The sequence below is a fragment of the Temnothorax curvispinosus genome, unplaced genomic scaffold (assembly GCF_003070985.1).
Source record: "Temnothorax curvispinosus isolate PA1 unplaced genomic scaffold, ASM307098v1 QBEX01000305.1, whole genome shotgun sequence".
Taxonomy (NCBI): Eukaryota; Metazoa; Arthropoda; class Insecta; order Hymenoptera; family Formicidae; genus Temnothorax; species Temnothorax curvispinosus.
Genome location: NW_020210085.1, coordinates 390,392 through 403,757, shown reverse-complemented (window position 1 = coordinate 403,757; position 13,366 = coordinate 390,392). Strand labels below are relative to the sequence as shown.

The following is a 13,366-nucleotide window of genomic DNA, read 5'->3' as shown; positions in this document are numbered from 1 at the left end:
CGTAACCAGCGGGACGTGCCGACGCTATCTAAGAATTCAAGATATACCCAAGGTAACTGTGTACAGCCGCTGCGGCGCGGTACACGGTAATAGTTTCGCGAGTCTAGCGGTAAGCCTCCCACACGGTATATTTTGCAACAGGCACGTAGAAAAATATACGGTGAATTCACATTCGTATCATTCGCGCATTTGGTATATTATTTTATCTCGGCAAAATCTTACGGTTTCTCGTTCCCTTTTACGTAATTTCCTTCTATTACATATTTTTTTACTATATCTAGAAATTGTAACTACTCCACTTCTTCTTTCTTCCTTCTTTCTTCTATCCTCGACGCTTCTTCTTAACGCTTCTTATATAGCTATACTTTTCTCTCCTTTAGTTTTATTTCTACACGTTCTTCCTGTATTTTGTATATTTTTATTTCGCTATACATTTTCCTTTACGCGCGTTCTATTACTCTTTCGTTCTTAGAAAACTGCTCCCAGAATGTAATAAACTACAACTCTTACCACACTACTCCGATATACCTGAAACCTGAAACGAATCAATTTATTACGAATATTACGATATCGTAAATTTAATTTTAATGATATAAAAATAACGCATAATCTAAACGTGTTTTTGAAACTAACGCGTATTTCTTGCAAGTCTGGGAGCCTCTGTAGCTTGAAGGATACGCTACAAGTTCTATCCAACTCGGAAATGGTGGTCACATCAGTGTTCCTAGTTAACGGGTGACGCCAGGCGAGTGAGTCAGCGCACCCATACACGCAAAGGCAAATGACTCTATAATATGACGAGTACAATGAAAAAAAAGCCGCATCAACTTTCCGGCAACGTGGTAATATTAACCTTTCGATTATAGCCGCTACGATGGTGCGCATTCAAAAGATGATTCGTCCGGCGGGGCTTCTATTTAAATGATCCAATTCAAGCCGAGCTGTTCGTGCGGCGCACAAAATTCGCACAGTCGCGGCTTCTATTCATCGTGATTCGTGATATTCTTTTCAGTACTTTATAAAACATCTTGTAATACGTCATTTGCAATTCTCTTCAGCAGCATAAGAACAATCATCGCTCTAAGGCTTCCTTTTTTTATGCGGCCATCGAGCTATAATATGTCAAATGCGCTGCAAGGCTTCCCGTGACTTTCGAATATCGGAGACTTGATATTATTCATAATCGCGATCCTTGGAGTAAAATTTCCATTTAAAATTCCTTCTCAATTTCCTCCAAGTTGTTAACGTTAAACAGCTTGATTTAAATCTCGAAACACTTCGATTCGTATATGTGGAACGGAATGCAAATTACGCGGGAGGGAAAAGAGTACCACTGCCAATAATTTACACCCGTATAGGCAGTGCCGCGATAAAGCAATCTCGTTCGGAGCGACAATCAAACAGATTGGTGCATATATACGCACGTATGCGATTTCGCGTCGCAACGCGTTATGCACCGCGCGTAATCGTAAATCTCGCATTCGCGGAGCGCCGTAAAACAAAAATACTTTAGCCGGGGTAAAAATTTTCTATTCCCTTTCACTTACTTACAGTATACACCGCGCGCGATGGTGACGCAAGCACGACAGCACCGCGAGTTTCCATCGCGGAGTATCCTCGCGATCATGCATCGCGTGCGCGCGATGCATACTTGACGAGTGATTATAGTCTTCGTATATAAAAGAAGATGCAGCCGCGTACCAGAAATCATCCGAACGTTTCACCTTTGGGCGATACTTAGTAATTTAGTCTCGTTTTAAATTTAAACGTAATTTGAAGAGAGAGAGAGAGAGACCGAGCCTTTTTAACGCAATATATTCAAATTGCAGGTGTATTGGTGTAAACGCGAATAAGATCACGTCCGGGACCTTCCACTCGCGCAGCTGCTAACCGAGTTATCCAGGCCGTCCTCACCTCATTTCTCGTCGCGTTCTTATTGGGCGTCCCGCTGTATTCCACGGTAGAGCAGCTTCGGTTTTGTCAATGGTCGGATTTGCGGTTTCGCGAGCATCTCGTAAATTTTCGAGAACGGAGTTCTAACGGCGTACCGCGAAAGAGTTATACCCGCCTACCGAGGTGACCAAATTACGTATCGCTGATAAAGCTCGTAAAGCGTATATCGTTATCGAACACGTAGCCGTTTGAACTTTGAAATCAAGTTGGTATTGTTTCTATCTACAAATCTGTTGCAATCTTATCGTGAATGTTAACGATTTTTATCACGCGCGGTTATACGAAGACAACAGGCATAGAGTTTACAAAATTCGCATAAAACGAATAATACGAAACATCGTCAAAAGTATCATCGAACATAATCATGTGACGTATAAATACTATATTGATTACTTCATCGATAAATTTAAGATCAATTCCGATAAATTTAACCCGCGATAATATTTCATCACCGCGATGCCTGATGGCGCGGAAGGTTGATTTGTAGAATCGAATTAAACGTAAACATCGGGCAGCAAAAGGTATATTGCAGTTTCACTTGTGCACACTGCGTTTTGCATAATCACACGGATGTCGTATCAATCGCGAATCTAATCTGCAAACTTAACGTTACGCACGATATGCGGGGATAGTCGATAGAAAACGAGAATAATTTCCACCGCGTGGCTTGAACTTGCCTCGCCACCAACTCGATCTATTTAAAATCTGTTACAGCGCCGCTCGCGAAAAATCCGTTTTACGTTTCTAACGCGAGAGATAGTTTTTCTCTCTCTCGAAACGAGGGCAATCGTTCTAATGTCGCGCGAGTATGGAGTTGCGTGTGGTGTGACGAAAGGCCGTGTGCGCGCTTCCAAAAATACTCTCAACTGGTTCAAAAGCCAAACAGCTACTGTCCGGCATCGCAGCTTCATTTTCTCCCGAGTTCGGGCATCCGTCTGAATGGGTTGCGTCGGCGAATCGTCCCAGATATTAATTAGCCATTACATCCGGATGGACGTTAACGTCAAGCCGACTGATGTTCCTCTCTGCCCCCCCGACTTTCTCTTTTAAGCGATATGCAACTGGCAAAAAACTGGCAAACGAGTTATTTGACGATATTGTGACGTAAGGGTATCGTGGGCACACGGATAGAAAGTCGAAAGGACGGGAGGGCACAATTATACCTTCCCTTTCCTCCGTGACAGATAATTAAATTTAAATTTAATGCAAAACGATTAGAGGCGATGTCAAGGAATCCGCGCGATTACCGGATACTCCGCGCGACCGGCTCCCATAAAATTCCACAAAAGATCTACTTTCTCTTTATACGGACAATTCCGCGTTGAACTCGCTTGACCTCGAACGACCGACTTCAACGTCCACGAATGTCGTTCAACGGAGCATCCACGCACCGCGTGGGTACTGGGTATGGAGTGTCGATGACCAAACGCGGCGGGAAAATAATATGTGGACCGGAGCTCGAGAGCGTAATAAGATCGCGGAGCACGAACGAGAGGATCGATGTGTGCTCGAGGTATGCAATTAAAGTATATGATAAGTATACCGCCCGATCGGAACGCGCACGGACTTTCCGGTTTCCATGATCTTAATCTTGACGATAACAACTGTTATTATTATTTTATGTGCTACGCTTTATCGAATACTATTGACATAATATCGAAAATAAAACACCGAGTAAAACGCGAGTATAACGTAACTTTTTGTACGACATCCTTTCGTTTTTTACACCCATGAAAGGAAAATCCGATAAGTTAATAGTTAATACGAACGGTTTCTCGTTCGAGAGCCAAGCGGCACGATCATAGATGCATTGCTCAGATTGGGCCAATAGCGTTTGTAATTGCTTCATTGTTTCATTGTGGTTTTTTTTTGTCGGTGTAACAATAACGGGACAAATATCACGATGAATCTCAGTCATGCCGCGCCGCGCCGGGGAATTAGAAGCGCGGATGCTCGGAACTGGCTCAAGGTGTTATCTCGAATGAAAAACTCTGAATAGAAGCGCGGATCGACGGAGGAAATTGGGCTTCGGTTAGCAACAACGCGCGTAAAATATATTGAGATGGATGCAACGAGTTCGCCAGACAGGAAAATACAAGCGCGTATCTCCCTCTCTGGATCGGAGCACTCTCGGAGCACTCGGAGCACCGACTTTCACGTTCTAAATTCCATTATCTTTGCCGCGCACTTTTTACGTTCACGTGCCTCGAAACAATGCTGCTTTAATCAGCGGCTAGATCAACGGGGCGGCGAGGCACGTCGTTCGATCGATACTTCGAATACGAGCTCCGTCGAAGCTTCCTCGTTAGATAAGAGAAAACGATAAGTTTTTCCATTCGGTTGAGCTTACCAAAATGCATATCCACTATGCCGAGGAGGAAGAGCGCACCGGCGCGCCGTTGTACGGTCAGCGCGAAAGCGAGACGACGTGTCGAGACAGCACGCGTATCCACAAGAAGGAGGAACCACACGAGAGAAGAAACGAGGAGCGACCGTGGAGCATCCCCGCACGTTGTAGCACTACGAGCACTCGCGAACGAAGCGCATCTTTCTTTCTTTCTTTCTTTCTTTCTTTTTTTTCACAGCCGGCACAGACCGAGGACGGGACGACGAGACGGGTCGAGAGGCGTCGTTTCTCTCAAACGCCTCGGACCCCCGGTTCCCCGCTTTCTCGCGGCGATTTCGTCGCACTCGTGCTCGTCACGACGCATGAATGACTCCTTCGCCACGCCGCGCCGCGCCGCGCGGGGTCACGCCAGGGTTCGTTCGCGGTAATCGGCGGCGACGGCGGCGGAGAAACCACGTCGAATGGACCGCGCGAAGAAGTTCGAGCTCCGAGTCGTTGCCGTGGTATGTCTCGGTTAGACGGGACGGACGGACGGACGGACGGATGGAAAAACGAGTAGGAGGCGAAGGAAGAAGGGGAGGGAGAGAGAGAGAGCCCGAGCGGCGGTGGCCGGTTAGACCCGACACCCGTAGGAAGAAGAGACTCCGGTCTGGCTGACCCACGGATACCCACGGCGATTATGACCGTGGATTCCTCCCGAGATGAACTCCCGCTGCTTTTCGAGAAGGGTAAACGGAGGGGGTTGCTCTGGCGGTATAAGATGCCGGTGATACGTGAGGTCGTGAGCCGGAAAGCCAGCCGAGCCACGCGTTGCACACAGAGAGACCCTACGTGAGGGATACCGCGATCACACAGGTCGAAACACAAAAGACGCGCACCATTTGCGTTTAAATATAGCGGACGCTCTAGAAAAAAGAGGGATGAGAACTAGACGGAAACGGAAAGGGAAGACGAAGAAGCGAAGAAACGGAAAGAGACGCGAAAAGAACCGGGGAAGAGATGATCGTGGATGGAGGGGAAGGAAGAAAGAAAGAAGAGAGGACGAGGAGGAAGGGAACCTTGGATCAACGTGCTCGTTGTAACGTGCCCGTCCACCGGCGGCGACCGTGGAACGGCGAACTCTGTCGGCTCGTGCAGCCGGCAGGCAGCTGCTTAGCCTCCTCGGTCTCTCCAGCGCGCAACGAAGCGCATCGTTTGCGTCCGAACGCGAGCCTTCGGCAAAGATCGGAGCCCGGAACAAAACAACAAACGTGGGGGACTGTGGGGTACGCGGGTACGCGCCGCCGAGTGTTCGCTCCCCACTCCCAGCTGAGTTAGCTGAGTACGCCATCACATCCGTTCCTCTTGTTAGCCTTAGCTTAGCTGTTGGCCTGTTGCGTTGGCCGGTCTCTTAAGCCAGCGAAAATTCAGCCCGGTGCGCCACGCACGTGCTCCAACCAACGCGGCATTATTCTTAGCACGTCTTCCGCCGAATCGTGCCGCTTCCTAGCATTCGCCGCTTCGCCGTTAACAATTAAATCGGTTAATAAACGGGTTGCCTCAGCTAGTAAAGCTAAATCATCAGCATATTTATATGCTCCGTTCCGCTTCGTGCGCATTTTACGCTATCCAATTTACTTAAGGAAAGAAAAACAGGAAGACAAGAACAAGCGCATGCACAAAAGTTACCCGAGGGGAACTTTAAAGACGTTCACCTGTCTTTATATAGTGACTTACAATAAAATTTTTAAACACTTATTTGTTAATTATTTAATTCTAATATATAGAAAAACGATCATGTTGAAACATATGCTATATTTCTATACAAAAGCATTCTTTTCTACAAGCGGACTGACCTTTCCTATAGTAAAATGAAACAAAGAAAAATAAAACGGAGACCCAAAGGGACATCTGTCCGTAAAATGTGAACCACATGGTGAAATTTGACGACGAATAAGAAAGACAGAATGAAACACTAATAATTACGTTACTACCTGAATACAATAATAATAGAAAGCGGTACTTACCATGAGCTCCAGCGCTTTTTCCTCCAGTTCCGGCAGAGTCCAGTTGACGCAGAAATTCGAAGGTTTCAAAAGTGGAAGACGCGATTCCATTTCTCGTAACCATTTTCTCAGACATTTCACTTCCCGTTCAAAGTCTGGAACAAATCGATCACGCGTACATTGGCAAACATGCGAGAGACATGTAATTTTTTAAGGGGGCAACAATTACCCGCTGATATATCTTGTTGACTAGATACTGGTCGGTCTATGGGCGCCATAATTTGCTCAACTAGTTCCCATTTTGCGTTCAAGTGATCTACACGCCACGCCACTTCGTCTTTCAAAGCAGGGGCGCGAGAAATTAATTTTTCCGCTTGCTCATTGAACAATTTGCGTCTGTAAGCCTTGCGTCGCAGCTCCTCCATGTGAGCCTAACGATTTATTCAAATTTTTTAAATAATTTCAACGCGAGATTTATTTGATCTTATATTTTGAATATCTATATGTTTACGCGAGCGTTACTTCTGCAGTAACTTACGATAATTCCTCCATGTAAAGGGGGTTCTGTAGTAATTTATGACGATTAACTCCGCGTAAACAAGGGAATTATCGTAAGTTACTACAGAAGTAACGTTCGCGTAAACGTAGTATATGTCAGATTCACTGATACATACTGCACGCAGGCTTTTGTCTAGAAGATTTTCTTCCTTAGAATAGACCACTTCTTGAAGAAATCTTAACCACGAGTAAAGCTCTGAAAATTGATTGCTGACTTCCTTTAAATTCCACGATTGCGTCGACACGTCCGTTTCGTCCCATGTTAGTTCACTGGTCAGTTCACCATTCGCTTCCTGAAAATATTGAAAATAATTCAACGTTTATCTTCTCACGCTAAATCTCTATGCATAAGTTTGACAAACTTGTAAGCTAAATCTCAAAAACTTACCTTGCAAGTTTCGATTAAATTAGTATCCATAATATAATCATAATTAGGTCTTATAGCCGCCCAAAAGTCATCTTTGCAGTCTTCGTAGTTTATCCACATTCTTTCCACGTTTGTTTGCTTCGGATCTTTCCTAGAAACACACATACGAAACGCACATTTAATCATCAGCAGCATCCACGCGCGCACACACGGCTAAATAAGAGATCTAGCATGACTAATCCCAGTGACTAATATTAATAGAATCAAACCTTTTCTTGGTAAGACTGTTGTACAGTCTTTCCGTCGTTGTCCTGACATGTCTCTGCCTTTCCAAGCTTTGACTATTTGGCTGAAGTGACGGTAGTGAGGCACTCATCCTTTTTCTCTTGTGGTAATCTGCATTCAAAATATACCGAACGTAACAAGATTGTCATTTTCCGACTCGGAACAAAATTATATAAAAAAATTTCAATCTATCCGACAGGCCGGTTTACCACATTGGGACATCACACCCAGGAGTCGCGCATATATAGGCACGTTTTGTACTCCGAAATAATTTATTTCGAAACACCGTCGCAATTCCTTTTAAGGTACGTGTACGTACGTATCACTCAAGGAGGAAGGAGAGATTTCGCATATTAGACCCCGAGGCAAATTCGTTTGGCAAATATAACCCCTACCCTACCTCGAAACTTTCGTTCTCGTCCAACGCCGATTCTTCGCGCCGAGCGCGAAAATAGCAACGCGGGGCGCGAGTCCTTGCAGCAAACGTGCTAATTCCGGAAAAAGAAAAAAAGGGGCGAGAAGAAAGTCGCGGAGCGGCTCAACTTTGCCATTTGTCCGTCGTCGGAGTCGCGAGATAAGGCCCGCGCGCCAAGGCGCGACGCAGAATCGAGAATCAAGGAAGGCATGCTCACCCGTGTGGTCGACAGTCATCGGGGCCCCCGATTAGGTTGTTTTCGGCCCGATAGCGCGCATCACCGCTACCGTCTCGCCGACGACGAAACCGCGATGCCGAGATGATGGGGAGACCGGAGAGCTGCTCTCGACGTCGTCGGTGGCTCGGGCTCGGTGGTGGGGTGCCCGAGCACACATCCGTAGACCCGAGGGGACACACCTGCTGTCGCCACGCCACGCGGGTGGGGAATGTCACCGGGCGACGAAAAATCTCATCGCTCGCTCGCGGAGCAGGATCCCCGAGACCGGAAGGAAGGCGGGTAGCGGCAGCCGGGTGACGGCGATCGTGGATCGTCCGCTCGACGGCGCTACGCCGACGACATAACCTTCCTCGGGACGTCCGGACTCCGGACTATCTGCGGCACGCGACGCGACGCGAGTCACGCGAGACGAATCCGCCGGAGTTTCCCACGGCGACAAAGAGCCGCCGCATACCAAATAGCGCACTCCCCCGTCGCTCGGGTCGCAGGATCGCAGCGTTCCTCCTCGTCCGCGGCGGCGATTCCGACGTTTCGGGGACGATTATGTCGGCGCACCTCGGGGGTGGGTGATCCTCGTCGCCGGGCCGCACCGCCTGTCGCCGTACGCGCGAGAACTCGGAATTTGCACCGTCCTCGACAGGGCGCCTGCCTGCCTCGTCGACTTGGTTAGCTGTACTTGGCTGTACTCGACGTCAGGGACGAGCCTTCCCCCTGATAAGCATTTTCGGAGCACGTAACTCCCAGAGGGAGAGCCGCAGGTGCAGGGCGAGTACAGGTGCGGCGCCGACTAACGGACGTCCGCCGGATGACGTTTCCACGGCTCCACGGGGCGTTTATCGATACACGATAAAACAGCCGATGGCGGTCTAACCTGTGGGCTACGTGGGAGACGTGGGTGGACGTGGGCACTGTGGGCAGACGTGGGATTTCTTGTTAATCATCGAGATAGAGAGAGTGCACGAAACGTTAGAAATATGACGACGACGACGAATTACCTCGACTTGGACATAAACAAGTTGTTCGAGCAGCACACCGTTAAGGAGATCGAGGAGATTCAGAAAAAGATTCAACTGGAAAGTGACAGGAAGAAAATAGAATTGCGAACGTTGGTTGGGTAAGGCTCCCTCACCTAGCTCAATTTAGCTTACAATTAATCTTTTTTAACTAGTAAAACGCAAATTTTTTTATACAAGTTTATCGAAGTTTGTCTTGTCACTTTGAAATTTACACAGAGGTGCATAGAGTTACATCAAATCTGTCAGTTTTCATATTAATGATTTTCAGGGAAAGATATCGAGACTTGATATTGGCTGCTGACACAATTGGGAAGATGAAGATCACGTCTGAGAAAGTCACCGCAAGAATCGCTAATATAGAGGACAGATTTAGGGAATTGCAAAAGAAGTATCTTATTGGTTTTAAAACCGAGCCGATCGAAGATAAGCTGGACAAGTATTCTTCTTTAAATATCACTCGCACATGTTATCTGAATGCATACGAAATGAAAAATTTATGTTAGCAATGGAATTCAAACTGTAATTTTTTGTAGAAGGGGACACGTTTTTCACTCCGTTATCATCCAAATCAAAATCCTAATGGACATTCCGCAATACATTTGGACGAGCATTGAGAATCAGAATTTATTATTTGCCACGCAGTTATACATAATAGCGCAACATATAAATTACAGTCTAATGTTCGAAGTCGGCAGCACCGAGCTGTTGCATAGATATCCAATTGTTTTGAAGCAGTGGGATGTTATTATGCAGTTTAGGAGCATCATATCCAATGAATGCAACAAAATATTGCAGTCGTTGGACGTTTCGACTACAGTTGGTATACAAATTGTTGCTTATTTCATGATGTTTAATTGTTAGGTGCTAATGATACATTTACCTTGTAGAATGCCGCAAACTGCTTGGCATCTCTCGTGTTTCTGAATGAATCGTCGTTTGCAAATCTTTTAGAAAGATTAATATCCTCGAGAAGTCATGCCATCGAATCTGTCGTTAAAGGAGAAAGTCACGACAGTGTCAAAAATAAGCTGAAGTTGTGTATGAAAATACTTATACAAACTGTGCACTTAATATATTCATGCTTTATAAGTAAGTAACTTATTTGTTTTACGATCTTAATGCAGCAAACAGAAAATTTCGTTGTCAACTATTTTACATGATTACAGATGCGGATAATGCGCCTGGGGGTTTAGTCATGCAGTTTATAACAGACATAAAAGATCAAGAAGCGTATTTTTTGCTATCGCAGTTGGATTTAGATCAAGATTTACTCGAAAAGTTCCTGCCATCCGTTACCAAACACCATAAACCATTCGTTCAGGATGTACCGAAAAACTTTTCTTTATCGGCTCTTCAAGATAGCGTTAAATCTTGGTTGGATTGGGTGAACGATTTTTCTAATCACGAGGTCACCAAATTATTAGATTTAATAGTTTCTATTAAAGGCCTGTACAATGTTCGGGAAGAGGCTATCAGCGTGAACCTGCCTGAAAATTGGAATTCCATATGGGAAGAGCTTTCATTACCGAGAATAAGTTTCTGGATGGAATTCTTCCAGCCTATTATAACTAAACGAGCAAAATGTAATTATATTTATATAAAAAGCTAAAGATACACTATTTATTTTAATAATTAACGATGATTTGTTAATAGGTATTATAACGAATAAATGGACTGATACGCTGGCCGATTTAAAATCCGATATAGCAGAATTGCTCGATAAAGTAGCGCATGATAAATTTGAATTTCCGGAACACGATTTACGATGGTTTGTGTGGAAAGATTCTCCCACTGACATTCCGCAGAAACTTACAAAGAACGGTGGATTGGATAACAAGAGGTCCTTGCTAATGAAAGCTAAAGGCTTTTCCCCAAACGTGATGAAATTGTGCGAAAAATTCGACGAAAGTCTATATGCGCTATTGTCCGATCTCGAGCACTATTTATACGAGACCGAACGAGTGATAACGATAAAAGATAATTTACTTTCGGCGAACATATCTTTAATTGCAAGTTCATTCTCCGATCGTAATGAAGTCCAAGAACATTTGCAAGTAATCAGCAACGGAAAGATCGAAGACCTTGTACAATTTATGAGGAACACATGCGTCAATGACAAACCCAAACACGGTCAAAGTGATATAAACGCTATAGTTTTAGCAAGATTTCTCTTTGCATTAACTACTTTGTGTCCGAATTTAAACAAGTGTTTTACATCGTCGAAAATATCTGGACTCGCCATCACGAATGTCAAGTGGCAAGCTGTTTGCGACAATCTAAAGGAAGAAAGTACTTGCATGTGGTCCATTTGGGCTAATATATATAAAGTTAAAATATCTGAGCATATGAAGAAATATATATTGAGAGAGCCAATCGATGGATTGCGCGTCCATTGGATCGTATCGGAATGGGAGAAAGTTACCATCGAGGAAGAATCCGGAGAAGGAAAGCGAATAAAATCTGAAATTTTAATACCGTATCAGCCATCGATACCCTTGCAAAAATTCTTGACTGCCATCTGCAAAGATTTAAATAAGATTATACCTCATACGCTTCCAAAGTAAGTAAATGATGCAACACCGTCCAACACAGATTGAGACACTTCATTTTTCATGATATATTCCGTTTCTCAAATTTTAGGAGGGTACTGCAGCAAATTATCGAAAGCATCATTACGGAATTATTTAATTATTATCTTAATGCGTCTAAAAACATGGACCTCAGACAAAAGCAAGCGTTTCAAGTACTATACGATATAAGATATTGTACGTTGCTCATGGTGCCCCATGAAAACAAAGTTCTTAATGAATTATCAATCAAAACGTCCGATGCGGTGCTTGCGAAAATAGATCCATTCGACTACGATGTCTTTAATCCGTTCATCCACACCAACGTTAAAAAATCCGTTCAAAGATCTTTGGTTAGTATATTATTAATAAAGCTAGAGGTTTTTTATGTGATAACAATGAGAGATTTAAAATATCTAATTTTTTTTAGTTGATATTTGGAAACTTGGTCAGTCATTTAGAACAATTGCATTCGACGTTGGGTGCACGCAATGAACATACCAGCAATGACAATGGAAAAATCGAACCGCCTGCGGTACTAGCAGTTTGTACAGGAGCACCATGGTTCCCGCCATTAACTGTAACCGCTCCAACGAGGAATTTGCCAATTTTATCGGTGCCAATACCTGATAAAACACAAGTACGTATCGAATACTCTTATATTTCAGTTATATAATTTAATAGCAAAATTGTCAAATTAAAATACATTTATTATTGTCTGAATAAACATATACCTATTCCTAGATTTTGCTCTTTGATTGAGATAAAAATATCACGAATGTATAGATTTGGTAAGCCCGTAAAGTGATATGCATGGCGTGATTTTGGAACTAATCAATTTTGAATTAATGCAATTATATAATTTTATTTATCCTTTTATGTTACCCATTATTTTTATTTCAAAGGATGAAAAAGCAACATAGAAATTATGTTACATTGATTTGTTAGGAAAAAATATAATAGTATTGTAATTAAATGCAATTTAAATAACAGCTACTATACAGCTAGAATTTCAACGTGATTTAATAAATTTTTCTATAAATGTGTTTATTTTTACGAGATCGCGGATGGTACTAACAGTTTTGCAAATATGTATATAAATAATTATCTTTTATATTAAAATATGCATTTATTTGCAGCGTAAGAAAATAACGAAGGAGCAGGCGAAAAATGACTCGACCAGTGCAATAAAATCCGGGGCGGCTGCGTTTTTCGGTGCGATGGGATCAGATTGGTTCGGCAGCAGCAATTAACCGTTTTTGTTTTAGGAAGATTGTAAATATTGTCATATATGATACATTGTAAATAATGACGTTAGTCCTTTAGAAGGCATAAGTATGTCTTTCTACCATGCTTCTATTATCTGTTTTATACCAATGAAAATTAATCTATACATATGTATTATAAAGTTTAATAGAATACTTGATTTTTCAAACGAAATACGATTGATTTATAAATCAAAAGGTGGCAACGTTTCTTTTTCTCACAGTTTAATCTTTCTTACAAGTCTGTGTCATTAATTATATGTTTCTACAAGGTAGCTGGATTGAGAATCGAATCCTTGGATCGCTAGCTTATTACAATTTAAATCATCCAAGTATATATTACAAATTCTGCAAAGTGGATGAGTCTCTC

At 43.5% G+C, this 13,366-nt stretch overlaps 2 protein-coding genes across 4 annotated transcripts in view; one reads left to right on the top strand and one right to left on the bottom strand.

Annotated features, from left to right (window-relative positions):
• Positions 1 to 8,923, bottom strand: part of LOC112452726 — a 43,809-nt gene extending 34,886 nt beyond the window's left edge. Inside the window, exons 1-6 of the mRNA XM_025013078.1 lie at positions 8,128 to 8,923; positions 7,480 to 7,606; positions 7,232 to 7,361; positions 6,960 to 7,136; positions 6,515 to 6,716; positions 6,307 to 6,440 (exon numbers count right to left, since the gene is read on the bottom strand). Of these exons, the coding sequence (XP_024868846.1) occupies positions 6,307 to 6,440; positions 6,515 to 6,716; positions 6,960 to 7,136; positions 7,232 to 7,361; positions 7,480 to 7,606; positions 8,128 to 8,146 (789 nt within the window). The 5' untranslated portion in view covers positions 8,147 to 8,923. The remainder of the gene's footprint in view (positions 1 to 6,306; positions 6,441 to 6,514; positions 6,717 to 6,959; positions 7,137 to 7,231; positions 7,362 to 7,479; positions 7,607 to 8,127) is intronic.
• A 90-nt stretch (positions 8,924 to 9,013) lies between these two features.
• On the top strand, positions 9,014 to 13,171 carry LOC112452748 (conserved oligomeric Golgi complex subunit 1). Of its 3 annotated transcripts, XM_025013131.1 has the most exons (10): positions 9,014 to 9,262; positions 9,433 to 9,600; positions 9,698 to 9,980; positions 10,052 to 10,253; positions 10,331 to 10,747; positions 10,818 to 11,724; positions 11,805 to 12,084; positions 12,162 to 12,371; positions 12,476 to 12,522; positions 12,871 to 12,963. In XM_025013131.1, the coding sequence occupies exons 1-9, from the start codon at positions 9,123 to 9,125 to the stop codon at positions 12,491 to 12,493; spliced, it is 2,625 nt and encodes an 874-aa protein (XP_024868899.1). In that variant the 5' UTR covers positions 9,014 to 9,122; the 3' UTR covers positions 12,494 to 12,522; positions 12,871 to 12,963. The 3 variants fall into 3 exon arrangements, with proteins under 3 accessions (XP_024868899.1, XP_024868891.1, XP_024868909.1); XM_025013123.1 differs by lacking the exon at positions 12,476 to 12,522 and having other exon boundaries at positions 9,015 to 9,262; positions 12,871 to 13,171; XM_025013141.1 differs by lacking the exons at positions 9,014 to 9,262; positions 9,433 to 9,600; positions 12,476 to 12,522 and having other exon boundaries at positions 9,811 to 9,984; positions 12,871 to 13,171.
• The last annotated feature ends 195 nt before the right edge of the window (positions 13,172 to 13,366 follow it).